Source organism: Macrobrachium rosenbergii, chromosome 29 (assembly GCF_040412425.1).
Source record: "Macrobrachium rosenbergii isolate ZJJX-2024 chromosome 29, ASM4041242v1, whole genome shotgun sequence".
Lineage (NCBI taxonomy): Eukaryota > Metazoa > Arthropoda > Malacostraca > Decapoda > Palaemonidae > Macrobrachium > Macrobrachium rosenbergii.
Window position 1 is genome coordinate 9,266,281 of NC_089769.1, and position 25,361 is coordinate 9,291,641.

General features: G+C 38.2%; 2 protein-coding genes across 25 annotated transcripts in view; one reads left to right on the forward strand and one right to left on the reverse strand.

The window, feature by feature from the left end:
• The window catches only part of LOC136854586 (uncharacterized), a 65,700-nt gene extending 46,238 nt beyond the window's left edge, over positions 1-19,462 (forward strand). The window contains exons 13-14 of the transcript XR_010857738.1: positions 5,625-5,799; positions 19,238-19,462. The gene's annotated coding sequence lies outside the window, so the exon portion shown is untranslated. The remainder of the gene's footprint in view (positions 1-5,624; positions 5,800-19,237) is intronic.
• Positions 179-25,361, reverse strand: part of FoxP (forkhead box P) — a 1,520,060-nt gene continuing 1,494,877 nt past the window's right edge. For 11 of the 24 annotated variants that reach the window (XM_067130984.1, XM_067130990.1, XM_067130985.1 and 8 more), the window contains 6 exons: positions 24,623-24,691; positions 23,317-23,393; positions 22,989-23,090; positions 21,716-21,840; positions 18,704-18,779; positions 179-4,321 (listed from right to left, as the gene is read on the reverse strand). In XM_067130984.1, the coding sequence (XP_066987085.1) occupies positions 3,827-4,321; positions 18,704-18,779; positions 21,716-21,840; positions 22,989-23,090; positions 23,317-23,393; positions 24,623-24,691 (944 nt within the window). In that variant the 3' untranslated portion in view covers positions 179-3,826. Of the gene's footprint in view, positions 4,322-16,096; positions 16,196-18,703; positions 18,780-21,161; positions 21,419-21,715; positions 21,841-22,988; positions 23,091-23,316; positions 23,394-23,661; positions 23,707-24,622; positions 24,692-25,361 lie in introns of all 24 variants that reach the window. The other 13 variants (XM_067130981.1, XM_067130975.1, XM_067130974.1 and 10 more) reach the window with 4 other exon arrangements.

The following is a 25,361-nucleotide window of genomic DNA, read 5'->3' on the forward strand; positions in this document are numbered from 1 at the left end:
CTGTACAACAATTGCTGGTTGTTTATCTTAGTCCATGTTCCCATACATACTGTAAGGAAATTACCCCCATTCCTGAATTGTATGATCCATCATTGTAACATTAGATCAGTCTACCTGTCACCTTTAACCATTTTGGGAAAATAAACTTCAATCCAGGAACAAGAATGAAATAAACTACTATTACTCTAATGACTTTACTTGCTCTGTAGGGACTTTACATGTGGGGAAGGGGGATGTACAGTGTTTCAACTTATCACCAAAATAAACTACCACATGCAGACAGATACTCCATTATGACCAACACTGGTGGACAACTTGCCTCTATATCACATATTGGTCATTGCTCTTTCACTCTTTCTTTCATGTGCTTGACAGTGATTAGGTTATTTAGGATTCTTTGTTGTGAAATAAAATGTAAAACTTTGTGGCTCAATGATAAATCTATGTAAGTTTAGTCATTAAGTTATGGTAGTGGTTAGGTATAAATTACAGTCTTGAAAGAAAAGTTTTAATTTTGGAAATAAAATGCACTTGAAATCATTCAAGAATGATTATTGGCTTAACAAATAAATTCTCCAAAATTAAGACTTGACCAAGGTATGGGGCAGTTCAGGCATTGTACATGGTACACTGCACATTTACATAATTAAATAATTCAGATCTCTTCACCAGAGGAAATTAACAAAAAGTATAGTCATATGAAATTAAACAAAATTTTCTAGACAAACCTTATTACTCTTCAACAATGACTATATAAACATCACCGAGTTTGAAAATCTAATTGCATGTCAAATCATCACAACTGCTACTGCTCCTGCTGCTTCCACATAAAAGCATGTAAAAAGGAGGTAGCTTACAACAACAAAGATCCTTTGCCAAATTGTTGAGTGAGGAATGAGAGACTAAATTAGGACAAAATATCCTGGTGTAAATATTTTTAATATCAAAAAACACTAATTTCTGGTAAATAATCAACATGTCTGGCATACAATGCACTTTGCCATACAAATATAAAGAGGTTGACATGTTTATTTCTATAGATCTCTGGACTAAATCTGAATGATAAACATTGGTGATATGGTACATGCAAATGCATGTTACCTTTAATAAATTTACAGTATGAACAAAGGATGGTTGCAACATCTGTAACTTAAAAATCTGTACACTTGTACGTAGCCAGTTTTCTGGCTGTTTTGTGTGATACATGATCACTAAATTCAAACAGAAAATCACTAGTAATGCTCATTTTCTTTTAAAAATAAGCTCACTGAAATAATAATTCAAAGGCTTGATTTTAATAATCATGATACACAAGTGAAATCTATATACAAAGAGGCCCTCAAAATGCATGTAGGTCTGTAAGGCTAACTCAGAACCAAAAAAGGATGATAAATATTCCCGGATCATATTCCGCTTTTTTAGAAAAGCTATTGCACATGACCTCATATTTACACCCACATGATTAGGGCTTCATGGTAAACAACCTATTGCATATAAAATAAGGAAAGGAAAAAGTTTATATACTTTGGCTTTTTAAAGTACACTGTCAGCTAGGGAACCGTTCACTATAAAAATTTAATGCTGTACTAGTCATGTATTTGGGGCCTCTTTCTTGCACACACTGGGCTCACTGCAAGTTTTATCCATATCAGTCCAATTTATAAAAAAAAAAAATAAATAATTTCCAAACAGAGTTTGCTATATGAAAATCAAAATAAAAACAATAGACCACTGTACAGAGAGCCCATGAAAGTGCATGTAAGTAGACCTAATAATATGAGTGGAGGGCAGGGATCATGATAATACAGTCATACAATGGACAGTTATTGCTCAGGGACTGGGCCTGACATTGCCCAGGGGAATGTTCTACAAGAAGCTCATCTACTACCATGTGACTTGCGACCAACAGGGACATATGGCAATTTAGGAATCAGAACTACGACAGGGGTTTATCAAAAGCTTCTTTTATAAAGTACAGTACTTAATACCTACAGCAGCTGAAATTCACACTGACAGACATAAAAGGGCTTCCTTTTTTTTACCTTTTCTCCAAAAATGTATGTGTCATGGTTTTGTTTTCTATGCTGAATTATTTCCAAAATCGCAATTATAAAATATTTACTTGCCTACCATAGTCCTGACTCCTTAACACAGCAAGGCTAACCTACAGTGATAATGCAGTACACAGGCTTGAATATGTATCGTATCTTTAACAATGCTGCCTACGACAGTGGTCCATTCTATGCAGTTCCTACTAACCAAGCCCAATGAATGTACTTTGGAAAAGGGTTTATACAGTGTTGAGACCATCCAGGGTATTGCAAATTCCTTTAGAATTTTGTGCATATATTTAGACATTGTTGTAATTCACACCAATGCTAAAGGACAAAAGATAAACTTTATCTCTTGATTGACAACACAGTAGACATAGGTTTTTTTTTATTACAGCATCTTAGAATTGTGCAAAACCAGTGTGAAGTCATTTTTTTGGGAAAAAAATGTAATAACATTTTCTCACCAGGTAAACATCACTATTTTTAATTATTTAAAAATAAATGCAGTTCTTTTGAAGAACTGAGAGTTCTTTTTAAGAACTGAACCAGGCTACTACAATGATCGGGTTTCCTTTCTAAGTGTCACTAGTTTTGGGATGGTTATTTTAATTCTAAAAATACACTAACTTGCTAAGCTATTTAGGATCCTTCTGTGCTTTCCTAACCCCACTTAATATCTACTGGTATAAATAAGAAATAAATAAGGTATATAGGTGGGTTTGTTTGAGGTACAGATAACTGCGTCGATTTTTTCTGGTTCCAGTTCTTACAAAATTTTTAAAATTTTCAAATTTTAAAATCAGGTTTTAACTCAGTAAATGGAGTTCTTATAATATAAGAAAAATAAATAAAGGTAGCTACTTCATTTCAACTGTTTGTTAATTATCACTGTCATGGAAGAACAATCTTGAGAATGAGATCAATTTTCACAGTTAACATACCGTATACAATAAAATGTTAGCTCGCAGCTCAATATGGCACTTAAATTATAGCTTACATTGCAGTGTCCTTACAATAAATATAGATTCAGTGCCTAGTATCAAGTTAATCAGCCACAATTTACATTGCAATGAAAAGAAATGGCTGAGTTGATCAAAGACGCCAGCATACTCACTACCTACAGGGATATTGTTGGGGGAAAAAGGGGCTAGAAGAGCACAGTACACATTTTGCTGACCCATCTAGGAATGGTATACAGACAGCTCTTGAGTCCATCTGTTGCCTTAGGTTATTCTACACTAGGTGAAGCTAGAGTTTCAGTCTCTGCCTGTGCTATGAAGTTCAGAAACTCTACTCTTACGATAGTAAGCAATCACATCCTTGTCAAAACCTGTACAAAACAATCTGTCCATCACCGAGAAAATAACACTTGCATCGTAATTGACGTCAGTGTTGTAGGTAAGACTAGTCTGATATGAAACAATTAATCTAATAAAAAGTCTAATTTCATTAGTGCAAAAATAACAAATTCTTCCTTCTTTTCCAACAGGTTCCCCTGCCTCATGTACGTGTGCCGGTGCTTCTTTATCATTTGAATTATCTGTTTACTTTTATATACATTACATAAAGTTATGTTTTTAAATAAGGGAATACCAGTTGAAACACACTCAACACCAGGATATGCGTCTTGTTATTTGGGCCAGCTATCAGCTGGCTCATCAAGGAAGATGGCAGTAGGAAAAGTATTTCATTTATTTATATTTATATATAATTTTCTTTCAAGCAGTTCATCTACTCATAGTAAGCAGATACTTTGCCATTAATTCACATCACTAGCCTTCTAGAGGCGGTCCTTGTCGCATATGTGCTTCATGTAAAAGTTGTAAAGGAGGAGGAAGGCCCGCTGAAGTTGGTACATGGGAAACTGCATGTGAGACTGGTGGAGGTGGAGGTGGTGGTGGCTGTGAAACAGGGCTTGGCGGCACTGGACTACGAGACCTTGGTCTGTCTTCCTCCATGCTAGGATAGTGACGATAATGTAATGATGGTGAAGGTGGATGAAGCACTTCTTCTTCACATTCCCTCTGGGTATCCATGGCGCTGTCCTCTTCAGTCACTTCCTGCTTTACTATCTGGGATGCATAAGAGTCATCTGGTTCTTCTTCTCGCTCCCTGTGTGATGGAGGTGGAGGAGGCTGTTCATCCTCCTCTTCATGACGAGGCAATGTGTCTTGATACGTAACAGGTGGTGAACCACTTTTATCCATGCTAGTTGGCAAGTTGAAGGCATTGTTCAATAGTGGTAAATTGGAGTCTGCTAGGGCAGCCTGTAAAAAGATAAATATTTAATGTGTACATTTTTCATTCTCGAAAAATACATACGTAAAATACATTTCTGATAAAATATAATATAGTTTAAAGATTCTTTATAGAGAGAGAGTTAGCCATTATTTTTTCTTATAAATGTAACAGTTTGTGCTATTGTGGTAATTTTATTGATATGTCGACTTAAAAAACAATATACCCAATTATGCCCATTAAAAAAAAATGGATTATTTTATGCATAAGGCTCTCAAGTACAAAAGCAATCTATGGGGGCCAACTGCATTTTGCAAGTCAGAACTGTAAAATAAAGTTTTATTCAAGGAATTTTCCATTTATACAAAGCTAACCTAGTTTTATTGTTTCAATATTGGACATGACATTTGGAAGCATGTTAAAAGTAGATAAAATAGTTTTAATTTTTATTTTTATTTCTTTCTACAGTCCTCTTTTATATGCTCCTTTTTCTTCACTTTTAATGTTTTATTTCTTTCTACAGTCCTCTTCTATATGCTCCTTTTTCTTCACTTACTGATGCTCAAATGAACAGCAGTTGTCGGTGATGTGTATTTAAGATTTTCTTTGCACTAAAATGATGGTTACTTTTTTCACAATGTTGTATACTGTTTCTGAAAAGTATTTTTTAATACAGTAATTTTGTTGAACATAACACCTACTATTCCATACTTATTTCCCCATAGAGGCTGAACAAATTTTTGCACTTGGCCTAATTCTCATTATATAGTTCAGAAATGAAAACTTGTGAAACTTACATGATAACAGTTTTGCTTGAATGAAATAAAATTAAATAGTGTACAGTAATTGTGATGTCTTGAAGTGGAGACTATTTTTACTTGTCTGAATTTTTCCAGTTAGCCATAACCCTTTAATCCCAGAGAATTTGGAAAAAAACCCTTACTGTAGGGAAATTATTCCAATAAACTCTATTCAGCTGAGATAATTGGCATAATGTAAAATGATAATGGAATTTTGTTTGGAATCACCCCTAACGATTGTTTATAGAAACCTATTGAAAATTTAAAGTTGACAACAGCCATTTATATTTCCATCATCACAGACCTCTTTGAAAAGTGTGTGAGCATTGGGTTGAAATGTTCTGTTACTAGTGGTGAATTACTGCATAAAGTATCCATAAGCATGAGTTCAATCAGAATCCCTTTTAATAAATAAATTTGCGCACACCGATACGTTACTGTTTCACCAACAAATTTTGACTGAGACTGCTCAATTCCAAGATGTAGATTATGTAACCAGTTTTGGGAATAAGTACTGTATTCTTTGTTTCAGAATAGCAGTTGACATCTGGACTTTGTGTACTGTTTGTGGCAGAGATCAGGAATGACACTATTAAAAGTAAGCAAGACAGTATTTAAAACCACGGTTATATCAAAGGATGAGGCATCCTTCCTGGTGTGTTCATGAAATGAAATTCAGGAGACCCACTCTTCTTTTCATATTTCAGGTATGAAATTAACCATTTCTCTGTGCCCTTTCCTTATTTTCTGGGCCTTTCTGCTACCAGAATCATTATTTTTTTTTTTTTATCTCCAAGAACTTCAAGCTATTTAATCATGTTTCTTTCTTGTTAAAAGGCCATATCACCTCTATGTGCTTTACTCAATTTTATTGGCATTATTTTATTCTGACTTTTCAGAACCTGCATTTTCATTTTAAGTACCCATTTTTCTGCTGCATAGAGAAGCACAGCCTTTCATCATCATTTCTAGGTTTATATAAATAGGCCCTCCTATTGTCCCTCATTTCAACCACAAGACAGGCTGCATTAATTTGTCAGTCACAGTTTTATAATATTCTTTACAAGGGCTCTCTCTCTCTCTCTCTCTCTCTCTCTCTCTCTCTCTCTCTCTCTCTCTCTCTCTCTCTCTCTCTCTCTCTCTCTCTCTCTCTCTCTCCCAAGTCGTAATGAATTTCCACTTGCTGTCTTTAATTTCTTCTCAAATGAGTGTATGTCATATGTTTTTAGTTACTCAATAAGTTTGATGTTGTGTTCCAGTCAAAACTATCTTTCCTGCATCCTGGCTTCTTTAACCTATAAAAATTTAGCTTATGATCCTAAATATGATAGGCTTTTGGTGGCATATTACAGTTTTCAATACATCAGAACACATTTTACATTCAGTTCTTACTTTATTGGAAACCCAATGAAGCCTAATCAAGATACATTTATCTCTGCTCTATTTTGATCTTTAATTACTTCCATTATAGTCATCCCTTGTGTTATAACTGTCTGTTCTATGATATCACGATATATTCCTAAGGGAATACAAACCATCGCATTTTATTACACAGATATCCCTCGACATGAGCTGAAACAGTTTTTTACCCGATGGTAAAGTGGGGCCGAGTAAAGGAATACCCTTCACTCACCTACTACGCTAGCCTCTTTCCCTTCAGCCAACAAACAGTGCAGATGTGCTTCCACGTCTTTCCCTGCATGGTTGTTGGACTGACTGTGTAATTTGCCATTCTTCTTTCTTTTAACAGTGGATTATTTTTTTGTGTACTTTTTTCTGTGTATTTTTTTTTGTGTCACTTGGCCTTGTTTTTCTTTATGAAGTAGAAACAAGACTAATGCAGGTGTGAGGGACTTGGGCATCCAGGTGGTCACTTCATGTCCCCCTTGTCGGTAGACACAGAACTATTGTTCCTTTTGTAGGGATACAGACAGTATGATCTTGCACCCGTTACGTGTGTGCATGGTCCTCTTCCCAGTGAGAAGTAGATTGGTAGTTTCATAAGAGGTGAAAGGAGAAGTGTTCACCAGCTAATGAAGCCACCAGGCCTCTCCAGCTCATCTTCCAACTAAAATGAAACTGACCCTTTTCATTTCACCTCAAGAAACTACAAATTGTGACACTTGGCAGTTCTTGTCTTATAGTGTAGCTTCTCTGTCATCTGCGAGGAAGCAAGTCCTTCAGTTACAGAGGGTGAACCTCTACCAGATGTTTCAATCTCTCTTGTTCCAGACCAGCCCTTTGATGTGAAAGATGAACAATGCAATCTGGAGAAGACTGAAGAAATATTGTTCTTCTTCACCTCCTTTTTCCTCAACACCGTTATCTTCTTCAAGATCATCTTGTCCCCAGACCTGCTTCCTCTGCCTATGAGAAGGAAGAAGAATAAGTGGAAGTCTAAGGTCTCATGTAAGAACTCCAGGAAGACTTATCTCACGCATTGATCCTTGCTGCCGGTGAACATTAGTGCCAAATCACCAGAGTGTTGTTATACCTCTGACAGGGCTGTTGTCTCTATGCAAGCCCACTTTGTCTAAGTGGCATTAATCACAGCTCTTCCACAACAGAACAACAATCATAGTTTAAGGTGTGACCTACAGGCAGAAAAAAAAAAAAAACATTCCCTTTCCTTCCCATCATTGCTGTCAAACACTTCCTTTCTCTCTCTCTATTTAAAGGGAGAAGAGACTCTGGATTGGTGTTAGACTCCACGGTACTCTTTCACTGGTAACAAGGTGCCAGCAGTGGAAACAGAAGCAGGAGTCCTGTGTTCTCTACCCCTCCACCTGGTATTTTTTTTTTTTCAACCCTTAGGGGCAAGAGAGATTTGTAGTCAAAACCTCTGATGGTGATTAGGCTTTCAGTTTCTTGGATTGGGAAGAAATAAACTTTTCCAGCCCTTCCTGTCTCCTCCAGCTATGGCCGATATGAAGGAATAGGAAAGAATGGGTCGAAAAGGTTACTTTGTAACTCTCCCATTATTTTGGCTGCCACATTTTAAAGGGTTGCTAGTCTTTCCATTTACCTTCCACAAAAGATTCTCTAGGTTTACAGAGAATAAAGAAAGGTTTTTCCACAGGCACCTTTGATGAGTGAGAAGGCCAGTGGGACTAGATTTGGATCTCAAAGCCTTGTCTATTAGGTATGTCTTGCATACTCTCTTTAGATGGAATGACACAAGTTTGCAGTAATCCATAATAAGGAATGACTTCAAGCTTAGACAGTTCTGAGAACATGTACTTGTGAGTACCTACCTATCATAAGGCTGTGGGTTTCAAAACTTTCAACTGATGAAAAAGCTCTACTTATGGTTATTAGGTTTCCATCTGGATGTTGTCTGAAGACTTCTGCTATGGTATACTACATGTGTTACCCAGTCAAAGGGTTTCTCCTAGCTTCTGCTCTGGGAGAGAGCTCTCATACTTTCTCCTAACAAATGGGGCAACAGGATTAAAGATGAATCTGTACCCAACTAGCAGACAAGTATCTAGATGTATGCACATAGGATGGCATACTTGGGGAGGCATAGTGCTGACTTCTGTCCTGGCAGGAACAATCAGATTGGCTTTGGTGGGTTATCCTCGGCCACCTGTTATCTCTTAAAGAGTAAATTTCTGTTCTCTCATAGGATCTCCACTGCTACCATTTTCTCCAGGTGCAAGTCACAGAAGTGCTAGCGTCATGATGGGACGGCAAGAACCCCTTAAAGGTAGTAACATGAACTCTCCTTCATTCGAAATGTATTGGTTTTTGATGTCAAAGGAGGGCTAGAACACTTCAGAATTGTTCAACAAGTTCTTCGGGCTGTAGGGCTAGCCTTAACTGCAGGTCAGCATTCTGAGAGTTTGGCAATTATTACTTTCCTTCAGGTTTTTGAGAACAGTTATTAGGTTACTCAAAAGTGTTCTTGTTCAGCACAATTGTACGAGTGCCTTACTGAACAGTGGAGGGATTTTCTCTAAGTGTTATTGCATCTGCAGATGCAAGAGTGGACAACTTACCACACTGTTGGGCTGTCTACCTGTGGGGAATAGGCTGGAAGACTAGTTCAGTGGTTAGGGTCAGTTTGGTATGGAGTAGTTCTTACTCCTTCAAAGGGCAGATTTTCCAGTTGGGGCTGGAGTTTTTTCCCCAAGGTGATCTCATAGTTACCATGCTGAACAGATTCTGTTCTCCCCATCCCATTCCCTGTAAGTAATAATGAAGTTATATTCCATTCTGCAAACAAGCTGGATCATGCAGTTTCTTCTGTTTAATCACTTTCTCTCCTTGTTGGGTGATCAAGTGTTGATTCATTGTTTTCTATTGACCCTGGCTACTCTTCATGGCAGATATTTGAGTGGCATCCAGTGTTGCTGACTCTCATGACTGGAGGTCTCCCTCCTGTTAGGGTGCCAGTTTAGCAGGTCACAGACCCTCATTTACCTTTCCTGAGAATATCTCCTGTTAGGTTATGCTGTTCGGCTTCTGCAGTGAGTTAATCTTCAAGCCAAAGCCCTTGGATTTCCCAACTTAGTGGTGGTATCTTTATTTGACAGGTCATTAGGTTTCAGTAATGTTTTATGTATAGTTTTATGTTGAATGGGAGGTAAGCCAGTCCTTCGCAGCCTGACCCAAAGGCTTTACTGGTTCTTGGACAAAGCCTTGTTTAAGAATCCTTTTTCAAGACAGTCCATTTGTCTAACATAGTCTTGGTGAGGAGTAGTGAAGATTTTTTCTGACATCCTGTCTGGCCTCAGATATGGATGGACTCTCTCTCGTGAAACCAAGTCTCGAACTAGTCGGCACATGACAGGAAATTTGATCATTTTTTTGTGACCCCTCCTACTGAGACTTTGGTGGTTCTGCGTGACACGCTTCTTGCACTCGTGAGCTGTAAGATCATTCATGAAGGACCCATGCTCTTAGGCTGGAATACTGGCACCTTTTTCTTTGTCTTAGGCTACATGGGAAGTGGTGCTCAGGAAGAGTATTCTCTGACTTTGTGAAAATATACCTGATGAGTTTGATTCCTTGGAAGGACTCGGCCTCTGTACTCATTCTAGGATACAAAAAGTTGGGGTGTAGTTCTGATCTTTACCCTTTCAGATGACCATGGTGCAAAGAGGGCAGGTTGTAGGTATCCCTTTCCTCATTCTACCAGAGGTAAGTTGCCCCTAAATTTGCTTTACAAGTGTTGTAGGCACCCAGGTCTGCCTGGATAAACTAGTATCTTGCCTGAGTACTTTGAAGCCTTAGTTGGAGGATTGAATATACAGTGACTGAACTCCGAAACTCTCCCCTATTTCCATTCTGGATTAGCATCTAGGCCAAAGTATAAGTTGGGTGAGGCTAGATACATGGTGCCTGCACTTTGAGCATCCAGTCTTAGTATACTGTAGTCTGAAGATGAGTTCTCCTTCCACTCCCTTTTAACAAGGGAGTGGGGATACAGTACTTGCTGGACCAATCACAGGTTTGACCAAGAGTAACTGCTGTTCACCATGAATTATCCCCATGGTTCTATGTTGTTTCTTCCTTGTTTGAGTACTATTCTGTAATGAAGGGTACTCTGGCCCAAGGCCAATTGCTCTGATCAATCTCAATAAAAAGTGAGTGTAGACTGTGTAAGTCATGACATTTCCAGGGTGGGTTGTTCAACACCTGTCATTTGACAGGACTACCTCCCACCTAATGGTCTCCTGTTACAAAAGGTGATGGTTGTATATTCCTATAGGCAATAAAATACCAAATTTTTTTTAAGTAATTTGTATTTTTCCTAGATACACAAACCATAGCCTTTCATACAATTAAACCCACCTCAACTGCCCTGGTTGGTTCCTGCAGCTGAAGGGAAAGTGGCTAGTGTCAGTAGTTGAGTAAGGGGTATTCCCCCACTCATCCTCTCCTTTACCACCAGTTTACCATGTTACCAAGTTCAATGAGCATCCCCTAGGAAAAATACAATTACTTATAAAAATTAGCATTTTATAATGGCAATAGCAAGATCATTTAGCAGAATTCATATTCCAAATTTTGAATTTTAACGTTTTCTCCTGCGAACATTGCTGGGTGTAATATTCTATTGCAGACACCAAGCCGTGGGCAGCAGCAGCTTTCTCTCTCAATCTCTGCCACATGGTTGCTGATGTATATAAACCCTCTACTCCGCAAGTTCTGAGCTGGTATTTTTTTTTAGCACCCTTCTGCATCCAAGTTGTGTTTTCAATGCCTGCTTGTCTCTCCTGCTACAGGTGAGAAGAGGTAACCAGTTACTCATGAGGAGAAACTTATGATAATTGGTAAGCATGAAGGCAGCATGCCCATAATATTTTTCGGTGTATTGAACAGGAACTTACTTTCACATCTGGGGATCACAACCAGCTTAGGATGATGATAAGTGAAAACAGTGTGCCAGTGGCCCTACATATATGCAGCACTCCTCATTTCATAAATATTTCAACATTCCTCATTTATGAAAATAAAGAAAATCTACAATCCAAATACTGTGCATTGATAAAATGTCTGTTGGCTGTAGCAAATGCCAAACTGGTAAGCAATATACTGCTGTACATCAAGATATAATTCAAATGTTTTATATTAGATTTTGTATATATCATTACAAATGTTTTATATTGGATTTTGTATAGTATCATTATTAACACTTTACAATATATAATATTTAAATAACTTGAGAACACAAACAACTTAAGCTTGATATTGTCCATTAACGTTAAGTCAAAGTCAGTCAGAAATCATGGCATCGAAGTAATTTTTACAGTCACTTTTGAATTTGTCCTCTAGATGCATTATTTACATTTATAGCAGCATTTAATATATTAAGAATTATATTTTATTATAGCATCTGTATGCATGTGTTATTTATTGCTGAGAACTATTGTAAATAAATTGAAAATTTTTTTATAAAGCAAGGAAATTTTTCCACGCAAGAATTTATCAAGAATGGTGATGAATATTCATGTATAACACTGCTATTTAAAGAATATCTATAAATGAATTCATGAAGTGCGTATTTCATTAAATGTTTAAAAATATAATGAGTGCATTGAAAGTATGTCATACTACTCATTACTTTGAGTACAAACTTTTTGTGCTCCTGAGGGGATACAAGTCAATTCAGTTTTTGTGGAGTGTCTAAAGAATGCATACAGGAATCAGCCATGAGCTTGGAAACAGGGGTAAGGCTATGGTGATGTGGGGTAAATTGGGTAATTATCCTCCGTTACTTTTCTTCGGCCCTGCACTGAGAGTAGACTTATCACTCTTCTCTCCACTGTGTAACTGTTGGACTAGGATTAGTAGCCTGCTACTTAAAATTACATTTAGACTATGTTTTCTGTTGGATTTTGTTCTTTAGTAGTATCTTTCCTGTCTTTTTTCAATGGAAATGCTTCTTCATTGCTGTCTTTGCCATTTTTCCTCAATGGGGATGAAACACATGCAACACCAGTGTGGGGGGTATGGACACCTGTGGTTGCTTTATGTCTCCCATCTTGGTAGTCTCAAATCAGAGCATTGTTTGTTTCCTAGGGAGGAAAGTGCTGATTGTCTTCTTTGTAAAAAAAGTTCAGATAATGTAAAAAGGGCAAAAGGTATTCACCAGTGTTGTCATGGTGTACACCCCACCTGAGACGCTGCCAGATCCTTCTTCCTTCCATTGGCTTCCATCCCTTCACCACCTCCAAAAGTTTTCTCACCTAAGAAGGATAGTTCTCCTGCTCCAGAGCCTTGTTTGTGCCATTCTGAAGACGAAGGTACTGCTGGGGTTAGTGTTCCTCCAGCAGATTCTAAGTTCTCTGATGATGACGATTTTCCTAGAGCAATAAGATCTCTCTCGACCAGAAAATACACTGGATATTCCAAGTAGTCCCTTGTTAACTACTTATTTTTTTATTATTAATTGGCAAAGGAGATACAGGATTTACCTCCTAAGCCACTGTTACTGTCTGGTGCATTTCCATTCCCTGGGTCTATGTTTCCTGTAATGGAAGGGGATCCTACCACTGCAGTAGGCCTTTCTGTAGTTGATCCTATGGAAGATTCTTCAACATCATTGGTTCTAAGCCTTGACCAAACCATTGACTGGAAGGCTACCTAAGCTTATGGTAAGACAGGGAGATATGTGGCTGGTGTTCCCCCTCTTGATCCTCTTCCTCATCCATGAACTCTTCTCCACTGCATAGGCAAAGTAAGAGTAAAGGAAAGTCTAAGGCCACGTGTAAGAAGTCCAGAAGGACTTCTTGCTCTTGTTCCTCTTCCTTGGAGAGAAACTGAAAGTAGATCATACTAGCAGCAGGGCAGCCTCTCCTGCATGTGCCTAATTAGACAAGATGACTGCTCCATCACTATGCCCACCTTGGGCTTTCTGTGGGCCAAGTGCACATGACAACTCACAACAGCTCTATTCCTCATACCTCTACAGAGTTGTGTGAGGGTGAGCACAGGCGCAACCTGACTGCTCTGTGCTTGTAGGTTTCCAGGCTGTGTGTGTTCAAGCAACAGGTTAGGTGTTAATGTTTTCTCTTTTTTTGTGAGTACATAGAGTGGAACCTACACCATCTCATCCTGGGATGTGTGCATTCTCAGGACTCGTGGGTACACATATCTCATCTGCATATCATTTGTTCTAGAAATGTTAGCACTGTGGGTGGTGTTATGGTAATTCTAAGAGCAATTTAAGGGACACTGAAGAGTTGATGCACCTATAATACCACTGAAGTGGCCTATGGCAACAAGGGAGGGGGGGGAAGGGTGATTGTGGTTCCTATGTCAGCTGACTTTGCAGATGCATGAGTGGGTGGATCATGAAGCTGTTGAGTCGTGAGCCAGGAACATTCCAGACAAGAGGAATATATACTGGCAGACCAACTCACGCGTCAAGTCTGAAAGTGGGGATAGAATAGTTCCTACTACATCCTTGAGTAGCAAAGAGGCCTTTTGAGATATGGGGAGGGGGTTCCCCATCCTTGATCTATTCACAGCTGAACTGAAAAGAAAACTTTGGTCTTCTGTTTGCTAGTCCAAAACCCTTGGACAGCAATGGAGGATGTATTCCAACATCCTTGGGACGACCTTCACATCTTTGCTTTTCCCCTGTTCAGTCTTTTTCAGAGAGTGACTAACATACTATTAGTCACCACAAGGCTCTGGATGACTGGTAGCTTCTCACTGACAACAGGCCGAGTGGTATGCAGATCTCCATGAACTCTTCTTGGTCAAGTCCCATACTCCCATGTCAACCACATGTTTGCTGGTATCAGAAGACAATCCACTCCCTGCATCTTCATGTGTGTACGTTATCCAGCATCTCCTGTGAGAGAAGTTTTTCTTGCATGGCTGTGAGGGAGATGTCAAGATACATCCAATGATCCTCTGTGAAGGTGTATCAAGGGAAATGGGCCATCTTCTGTGAGTGGTGTCTTTGAAGACAGGGTATCTCTCCAGTTGGAGTGTTTGTTCATTGGACTGAAGTGTTAACCTTTTTCCTTAAAAAGATCCTCTCAGTTTCTGCAGTAAAAGGTTACTGTTAAACCTTGTGACAAGTCTCCAAACTAAAGGGGTTAGAACTTACCACTTTGGTGGAATCATCAATGGTACTGAGAAGTTTCAAACAGTATTGCCCTTCTCAAGAGCTTCGGCCCTAATATGGAGTGGGACATTTCCTTAACCCTGGGGAGTATTACAAGGCCTCCCTTCAAGCCTCTGGCCAGTGCTTCAGACAGAGACCTAATCCTTGTGGCTTTGGCCTTGGCAAAGAGGGTAGGGGAGTAAAAAGGTCTGTCAAATCTTGATTGTCATCTTGGAGAGTTGGGATCTCTCTTGCAGTCTTTTCTTCCAGAATTTTGGATGAGTTTTGAGTCTTGATTCCCTCCCTTTGAGACTTTATTGGTGGACTGCACCATAGAGTAATGTCTGATGCATAGGTGTAAGAGACTTCATAAGTACAGGTAAGTGTACAGTGAAGGTTTTCAAGAATACCCTCCTCTTCTGGCTATAACATCTCTGTAGAGGAGATTGCCCTCCCTTCCTGCTTGACAGCAAACAAAATCAGGGGCATGAGTACTTACCTCATTTTTTGAAAAAACTCAGTACATCAGATAATGAGGCAAGAGTGGCATTGGTTGACTGCCTTTACCTCAATCTACCTGAAGGATGTCACCCACAAATCTTTTTGGATACCTTATCATTAGGACCTCTGGTGGCTGCCCAACAAGTTGTGTAGTCACCTGAGCTTCAATCAAACATTTCTTCTAATTTCTTAAACTGGGTACAGTCTAGGAGTGTGACCGTTGAATGACTGCACTCTCCTATCCCTTCCAGTATAGAACAATATCTGGGCAGATGGACACACTAGAACTATATGAATTTTAATCACGAGTGTAATCTTCATCATGGATGTATCTTTGTGAGGCAAGATAATGCCAAAAAAATTACCCCTCCAATACTTCTCTTGTTCATTTCAACCGGGTTTCCCATTCTGTGGGCAGGTATGCATGTGGAGGAGTCCCAGCATGCATTCTCTGTTCATGGCAGGAGAGATGCACATGCAGCAGTTGTTCCTTTTATGGTCCTTAAAAGTCTTCCACCCTTGCTCTTGCAATTGGAATGCTAGCTCCTCTAAGGTTATATTGGAGCCTCTCCAAAGGCTCAGTGTGGAGAATGCATTTGCTGTTGGTTGCTTCTTCAGTTGGTACTGTACTCTTGGACTTTTAGACCTCCACCTCAAACCCACCTCCTGGTGTGGTGGAAAAAGAGAGTAAGAGGTGAAGATGCAGCTTGGTAAAGAAATCGAAGCACTTTTCTTCTCCTCTTGTCATTAAGTTGTTGTTCCTCCTGCTTTTTTTCCAGAGTGTTGGAAGGGAAAGATGTTCCTAAGTTGGCTCCTAACAAAATGTCATTAGTTTAAAAGCTGCTGTGCAGATGCTCTTACCTTCAATTCCATGGATCTCAATTCTCTTGGTACTCCAGAACATTAATTAAAAGCTGCTGTGCCGATGCTCTTACCTTCAGTTCCATGGATCTGAATTCCTTTGGTACTCCAGAACAGAGTCTGCTTAACAGACACCTCCAGTCCATGGTTGACATGAGCACCTGTCCTCTCTCCTGCAATATCAAAGGATAAGAGGCTCCTTTGCAATCACCACTCTTATTAGACTCTTATTTCTGACAATGGACAGAATAAAGATACCCACCTTTAGCTCTCCCATCATTCCCTTCAAGTAGTCAAATGCCACTTCTAAGGAATTCACCACTGCTATGATGAGACACGCCCTCTCCCTTGAGGGCAGACTTTTTGGATGATAGCCGCAAGATTCTGTTCCTGCCCTCTCCTTAGCAAAATCAACCACTGCCCATTGCTTTCTTTGTCCTCTAGTCAGACTTACATATTCAGCCTGGCCACTTCACCTAATGCAGTGTTTTTCTCCACATTATTACAATGGGTTCTCTTGTTAACTACAAATTTAAAACCTTGTATCCTGAGAAACACAATTCTGTAGGCATCATCATTCCACCTATTTCTGACAGAACTAGGCAACCCTGCCGTAACTAACACCTGAATCTCATCACCAAGTCTGACCACTACCCTCTACCTAATTAAGTCAACTTCACATCCAACTTTCATAATTCCAAAGTATTCTCCAAACTTAACCTCCTGAACGGCTGCTGCTATACTCCAGCTACAAAAGACTGGAATTGGAAGGTTATTAACATCTCTGCCATATTTCCTTAGCCCCATAGCCCCATTCAGATTTTTCAAGGAAATGGATGAAAATCTCGTAGATGTGGCATTTTTTTTTTTAGAAGCATTGCCATTTCCTCGTGTATGGATGATTAAGGGAAGTTATCACAGGTTACAATAAAAAAAAAAATGGATTGTCTATCACCCATTTCCATTCATTAGTAAAAGCAAAACACACAGATCAAAACACTATACAGTACTTGGATCCTGCTGTAAATTTTATTTTGATATACAGGTATATGCAAGCATTCAGTGCATACAAACAAAGTCATTATTGTAAAAAAAAACAAATAACTAGACAGCAGTTGAATATGTCCAATCTCAGGATTAACCTTAACCCTAAGGTTAATTCTAAAAGTAAACCTTTACGGATCAGAAATAAACACCTTCGGTAGGATGGGAAACGGGGCACCGCCACCGATTACAGGAAAGTCTCGGCAGGAGTATATGTCAATGGGATCCCCAAGATGTGCTTGTAAGAGCCATCATCATGTGCCCTTAGGACCCACACCCTCTTCTCCAGAAAGTTCTACTATGGAATCACCCACAAAATTTCTGTTATCAAGATTTTCCAAGTCTATTGGTATGATAAGTTACTAACACTTCACTCCAATGATTGCTAACATTGATATTCTTTTATAACTCTTTCACAAGGAAACTAAAGCACAGTTGAAGTGACAACCTGATCAACCTGCACCTACAGCAACACAAAGGTTGCCCTCAAATTAGCCCCATAACTGTCAGTCCCAAAATCAGTATGTATTTTAATCCTAACCCTTGCCATGAATATCAGTTATGTTGCTACTTTGTTACTTCAGCAGGAAACTCTGCCCAGCCAAAACTAAGTCTTCATCATCTATGACAATGTACTACTTGCCTACTCCTTCACAATCTGCTATTTAAAATTTAAAATTTTACCTCAAAGTACTCCCTTTGCTGTTCACACTGACCTTGACTCACTTAGTACAATTTGTGAAAAGAGGAACTAGAACAATTTCTCCCATGCTCAATACACTGCTGTCATAATATGGTTACTGCCAAAGAGAAGATCTAAGTGTGATACAAGGTATACAAAAATTTTGTGATGTGTTGCCCCAGCCTGTATCCCAAAACAGTACTTTCAAAAGTACTGAACTACACCCACTGCCTGTCACACCCATCACTTGTCACTGGCCCCAATGTTTGATTGTGTGGCAAATCAGCAAGATGAGATGCGACAGAGTCTGGAATAGGACAATTACCCCAGCCTGAGCACTACATGCCAGCCTTAGGCTATTTCAAAGAAAGTAAAACAGACCACCCCTACTCTGCGTTCCTCCTATACAGATGGACCACTACCCTAAGTGTACTGAATAAAATCACTTGCCAATGGGGTGGCTGGACACACCCACTAGACTGTAAGCACTACACTGATGTCAAACTGTAATGGACACAATTGGAAAACTACTACTCTGACCTGCCTAGGCATGTGGACCTTGTTCAAGGAAGGACCAAGTGTTTCTCACACAGAAATAGCATTTGCCCAAAGAAAGGACTCTACGGTTCTTGAGTCAAGATTCTGTTTAGGGAGGCCCGTTTTAGTCTTTAAAAGTACCTTCCTAACCCCATGGCCCTACTGATTAGAGCAAGTGGGTTGTGAATTAGCCTTTTTTTTTTTTTTTACTATCTGTAACAGTATTTAATGTCTGCTGTCACACAGCTAACCTTTGCATGTAAATTCTTAAAATGGTTTGTCCTTCAAGTTTAATAAAATAACTGTATGAGTAAGGCAACAGATTGTATTCTACAAAACACTGATTTGAAATAATTAGCTAGCTCAGTATTTATTTAAACACTGAAGAACAACAATCATAAATAAACAGATATCATACCTGGAGACTAGCATTAAGGGCTTCACCATAGAGCGTAGGACTACCCGTCAATGTTGGACTCTTACTTGGCACACCCCTGTGGATTTCAGTTATTGTAAATACTAATTCTAAACTGATGCAAGTATAGTAAATCCAGTATTTATAAACATATTAAAAGTGATATCAGTAATTATTTATATGTTACCAGTATTTTTATATTCCATTGCTCAAAAACAAATATTAACAGGGATTAAAATTTTCCACAATGGAAGCTATTGTGTAGAATTACACTGTACTAAACAATGAGATATTAGAAATATATAAACATGCAAGTAACTTGTATTTTCTTAAAAAAAATTATTAAAATACAACAGTACGGCTCCAACTTACACACTTACCATGCAATACTTACGTTACCATAAAAACAAGTCTGTGGTTGTAAGTTCCATCTAATCATGTTATTCAATAACAACCCTCAACTTAATTCATGTTTTCTAACTGTATTAGACTACTGTAGTATAATATAATTAATTTTGAACTTACTTCTTTGAGCAGATGACCAGGCCAAGGACTTACCAAGCAGAGAGGAAAAAATCTAAGGTGAAGAAATGACAAGCAATTAAAGACAATTTAAGGAGAGTGCAAAACACCAAGAAGTGTTGAAAACAGTACAACATCTATAGAGTTTTAAAGATAAATTTGAAACATCAGAAAAGCAACTGGTAGGCATCCACTAAGAAAAACGCAAGAGATAAAAATGGAAAAAGGCAAAAAAGTTAATGAAAAGATTGAAGAGAAGAGATTTTGAAAATACTTGCTGCTGTTCACAAAACGTGATGTCCTCTGGCTAAGCTGGTAGACGAAGGTTAATATCTACTTCTACTGACAACACCCAAACGGTTAGTAATGCTTATAGTTTTAAGCAATAAAAAACAAACTGTCAATTTTATAAATATTTAATTAATACTCAAAGCTTCCAACACGTCTGGGTGTGTTTACATACTTAAATCTATAAATTTTGGCTCAGTCTTTTAGAATAGGATGGCAAATAAAAACTGTAAAAATACAAATATAAAATTAATTTAAATAAAAAATAAAAATCATCCATATACTCATTGACTTGTGGTTAATACTGAAATTATCCAAAACTTGACAAAACATATACTGTACAGTACTGGGCTTTTCCACTGTGATTACGTTCAGAGTATATGGATGACTGGAAAAAATAACACATGGAAAATAAATTGTCTTGGTAAAATTCCAGAGAAATTAATTTAAAAAACGCATGAAATTCTTCACTTTACGAAAATAAAATGGCAACCGCACGGAACGAAAAAATGGGAATGGGAAAACTAGGTAATAAAAAGCAAAGAAATGTTAAAATTGGTTTAGCAATAGGAAAAAATGTGTGAATTTCTGATGTACGGCACAATAAACCTTGTAACTTTACGATACAGTATTGTAGTACTTTCCAACAAAAGTATTTTATTAAAGGCAGGCATGTATTTTTCCTCATGTTGCAATAAACAGTTTAATACTATACAGTAATTGTAATTTTTACAGTTAAGCATACAGGTAAAGTACTAGGATTATTGCCCAAGATGAAAGACATGATTTAATGAAATACACTGAAAATGATTATTAGTCTAATGAAATAAACTTTCCCTTTCACGCTACTCACTATCAGTACTTCTTTCATTTCTAAACTATTACTGGCTATCATTTTTCTGATGACATGAAATTCTGCTAGTTTGTAATGTCAAAACTCAAGAGTATGTAAACTTCACCATAAATATATATTTACTTTTCAGTGCATGAATATTTATGTCTTTCAGAATCGATCATTTAATGGGGTACTATTTACATATGGTTGTCTCTGTGATCTCCATTTATTAAAATGCATACTGCTTCAGTAGTATTACTGTAAATATGGCCATGTTTTGTTTCCAGGCAAACAATCACTTCTAAGCTTAATCAAATGGTGAAAATACAATGTTTTGTTTCCAGGCAAATAAAAACTTGTAGGCTTAATAAAATGGTGAAAATACAGAGTCCATTGTCTTTTAGTTCTACTGCTGATGAGTGACTTACGAAAATTCTCTGATTATATTTCCAGATATGTTGTAAAACTAACATGTGCAAATGTAGAATACTCAGTATTGTAACCCTAATCTTCGTCTTGCTAATAAAGACACAAAATAACCCTACTTCATCCTCCACACACTGCTGATTGTCCGCTATAAGAAACTTTTCCACTACTTGAGAAAAGAAATAAATGTCAGCATACAGAAAGTTACGCAATAAAACGGTCTCTAATGATTGAAAATGACATGATAATTGTAATATCATGAAAAATGAGGTGATGAGTGAGTGGGTGTTGAGATGTGCAGGCAAGCGGGCGGGTGGGGAGGCTGTGCACCGATAAAAGGTTCCCCACCCGCCCGCAGCAGTAGCTGCTGAGCCAGTGAGCAGTGCTTACTGTGGGGGTGGGGGCGGCCCTGAGAGGGGCGGGAATGCCGCATGGAAGGCCATGGGATGCCCTTGGGTTGGCGGGAGCCCCAAGTGGTGGGGTTGGTGAGGTGGTGGTGGGGTGTTGGGTTCGTATTTCCGGGGACGGCCGCGGGAGAGGTGTCGTCGCTTCACAAACTCGGCGTCATCTACCATCCAGAACGAGCCAAAGTCGTCCTCATAGCGCACAAAGCACTTGTGCAGCGAGAGGTTGGTGCGGATCGCATTCTGGACCACCAACAATGACATTAGAGAAAAAGAGAGAAAAAGTCAAAGCACAAGGAAAAACTAGGGGAAAAAGTGAAAACTCACCCACACGCCCATAAAATAAGGCCCCTGGCAGAGAGACATACAGGGAGCGCCCTTCGCTCTCTCACGCTCTGAAAATCTAAATTACCTGTTGCAGCAGAAGCCACTGAGAGTTCTGATAGGCACAGAGAGCGAAGGACGCGAAGAGTACCAGGAGGGGCGGGAGGCAAGTATGGTAAAGAAAAGGTGCGGGGGGCATGAGACACGGCAACATACCCAGTACTGCAGCGTTGAGGTCTTCTCTTGTAAAACTCCACTTCATCCACAGTCCACACTGCTCCCTTGACGTTCTCCACACGCATGAAACATTTGTGAAGGGACAGGTTGTGGCGGACGGCATTCTAAACGGAACAATACACAAAACAGTAAGCACAAAGCAAATTAATAACAAAACAAAAACAACATATGATGAAAATAAAGTGGATTATTCCTGGATCTATGGAGCAGCCAAAGCAGCAGCTAATCAGTGTTACTGGCCTAAAATAATAATAATAATAATTATAACTGTTACATTGGCTACAGTGCATGAAATTAACTCTTCAAAAATGTTACTCATTTTCATGCTGCAATTCATAAATAATAAAAAAACATACGTTATGGTCTCAACTTTCCAGTACTCGCCATAGGCACCACATGCAATCAATGCATAAATAAAAAAAAAAAAAAAAAGAGTAATACTCTACAATCTATGAGCGTCAAAGAGACCAGGCCTGTCATAACTCGCCAAGACGCGACAGCCTTCAGCCAGATGGTACTTCATAGGGGAACAAAACTTAAAAAAGAAGAGCTTTTACTGGTGCTAGCAATAACAAGCATAAGTGTCCTGGGAAACTTAAATAATCATCTCTGATCTCTGGCGGGCACTCAAGACAGACAAACATACAGGAGGAGGAGATAAAGAAGAAAAAAAGACTTAGTGACTGCGAGCAGTGGAGGGGGCCGAGGATCTAGGTGTCAGTGTGCCTGTGTACAACTTCCAAATGATTACGTCAGGGAAATAAGAGTATCATTATTATTAATAAAGTGATTACTCATGTCCTCACAAATGTGTTCTGCAATTACCTATGTTCATCACCAGTTATTTACAATTTCTGATGATATAAAACTGAAGGAAGTACAGCAACAAAAATCCCTACTTCACCTTCAATCCTAAAACATGTGGGAATATTTGCCGAGACTTCTATAAAAGCAAGAAGCATATAGACTGAAAACTGCAACTCTAAAATTCTGCTAAAGGATAAATACTCATCATTTCAAACTCAGTCATGGCCATTTTGTTTAGTCACAGTTTCTTTTTTACAAAAAGTTTATAAAGCAACTTCACAAACTGTGATGAATTAAATAGCTAGATATTGAAAATATCAAACTTATGATTTACTTGAAATGATAGTCTAGACTAGAGAATCTGTGAAAGAAAACGAGTCACCAGGAAAGCCATGTCATTGATAATTTTGTTAAAATACAACAAAAGCATATATGTTTTATGCACCTTCCAAGTGGCTGCGTTTCGTCTGAAGTAAGCGAAGGTGTTCTGGAACCAGTTGTAGATTTCATTTAGGGTTAGCTGCTTGTCAGGAGCCTCTATGATTGCCTGAGAAAATAAGAGAAAAAATAATATACATTTGGGGACTGAGATTCAAGCAAGTCTCATCACAGCATTACTTTAAATGCTGAACTGTATTAAAAATTATTATAAATTTGAATGTATAATTTTTATTTTCAGACAAAGTGTTTGAAAGTTAATACATTAATAAGGTATGCTGCTATTTCATGTCAATTTCAAATGTAAAATATTTAGATTCATGTAATGATCTAACCTGTCTGATGAGGGATGCATAGGTGAATGGCGGTCGAACTTCAGTATTCTTATAGAATTCTCGATTTCTCTGGATCTCTGTGAAGGGGAAAAAAAGTATAGCATTTGTACTTCTAAAAGTTTACAGTGATCCTGTAAATTTAAATTGACCACCTACATTTTTACAAACATAGCAATATACAAAAATATTTCAGTCATTTACAAATTTTTCCAACTTTAGAGCAGACTGAAGATATAACAAATATCAAACATGTACACAAAATTTTATGTCCAAGCTACAACACAAGAATACTGTATTGAGGTCATTCACAACAGTAAACACAGGCCTAATGATGAAAATACAGACCTTGCTGTATATCCAGTCCTGCACGGTCTAACATATATGAAAGACCTAAGAGAGATGAAGAAATAGAAGGAAAGATATAAACAGAGGACATCTGAAAGGCATAGCGAGGCAAGGAGCACCGAGGCATATCTGACACAGGCCAAAAGGAATAGGATGAAGCATTGCAAGGTAAATGGATAAGCTAGTGCAGATTATTTTAAAAACAAAAGAAATCAACACTTAATGGTAAGTAAATCAACAATTTTAATAGTGATTAAATCTTCAAAGGACAGAATTGGGATAGAAAAATTTTCAAGTATATTCAGTGCTGTAATTTACATGCTTACATGTAACGGTATTTTGTTAAGCTGTGGTAAAAAATAAAAAAGCCATAAATTTTGTATAGGAGCAGTGACAGCTAGTGTGTATTGACTTAAGTAGGAGTTAGTGTGTATTGACATAAGTACAATACATACTGATGCCTTCTGATAATATATTTTTTGGATTCCTAAACCTAAAATAACAAGCTACATATGAACTGTGCAAGTTTTTTAAATAAACTGCACACTGATTTAGTGTTTGGTCTCATAATTTTCAATAATATTGTAAAAACATTTTTCTGTACGTATTCTTATACAAACATCTGGAAAGTGTGTCTGTTAGAACAGAAAGTGGCTACAATACAGAATCAACATGCATGTGTCATTTAAAGTGTCAAAAAATTAAGACTGCTTACATTTTGGATGTGTTAAGGAAGTGAAATTTATAAGAGTAGTTTTACTATAAAAATTTTTTTAGAGGATGATACATGCAGGAAACAGAGTTATGATGGCATAAACATCAACCGTTAAAAAGGCAAAATACATGCTTCCAGAGCTAAGCAAAGGTTAAATTTAAAAGGAAAAATGCAAAAAGCATGGAAACAGATTTAGTTGATGAGTAACTTAGGCCAAAAATGAGGAGGGTGTGTGCAACTGGTTACCTTCAGTAACGTCTAAAGCAGCGCGGTCTGCCAGGCGGCGTCTAGTCACTTGGGAGTCCTCTAGCGGCCCTAGCAAAAAGCAAGCAAGGCCTTACGTCATGTGTGGGTCAGGATGGGTTGTTGCCCAACCATACCTCAATGCTGCATCATGTTAATACCCTTACCTCTATTACTTATTGATTTTTGGAAATAAAACAATGCCATTTTTATGCTCTATGAATATTATCTATCAATTTAATCAAACCTAAAAAATCTGAACAACAATATAGTACTGTGCTGTGTCTCTAACTACAATATACATTCTACAATTCAAGCCTCAAAGGGAAAGCCAAATAGAGGCAGAGCCTTACAAAACTGCAGCATGGGGCTGGAAGGACTGGCCAGTGTGCTCGTGTGCTCTGCCTGGTGCACCTCTACTCTCCAGATGGCCACATTTAAAACTCAAGTAATCAAAACATTTACTCGTAATTTGACTGAATTTTTACAAGAGATGACTTTTGAGTCATGGCATGATGCTGATGAAATGGTGCAATTAAACAATACAGCAGCATGCAAGCCCAGATCTTAAACAGCATCTGCCCTGACTGTATTTCTCTCTATTATGAAAACTGAACTACAGTACTAGCACGGGTAAATGCAGTGATTCAAGTAATGTCACTTACTGCATTACAATAATGTAATGATTACTTAAAAGCTAACATTCATATGAATTCTTATGTGTTCATAATACATAACTGAG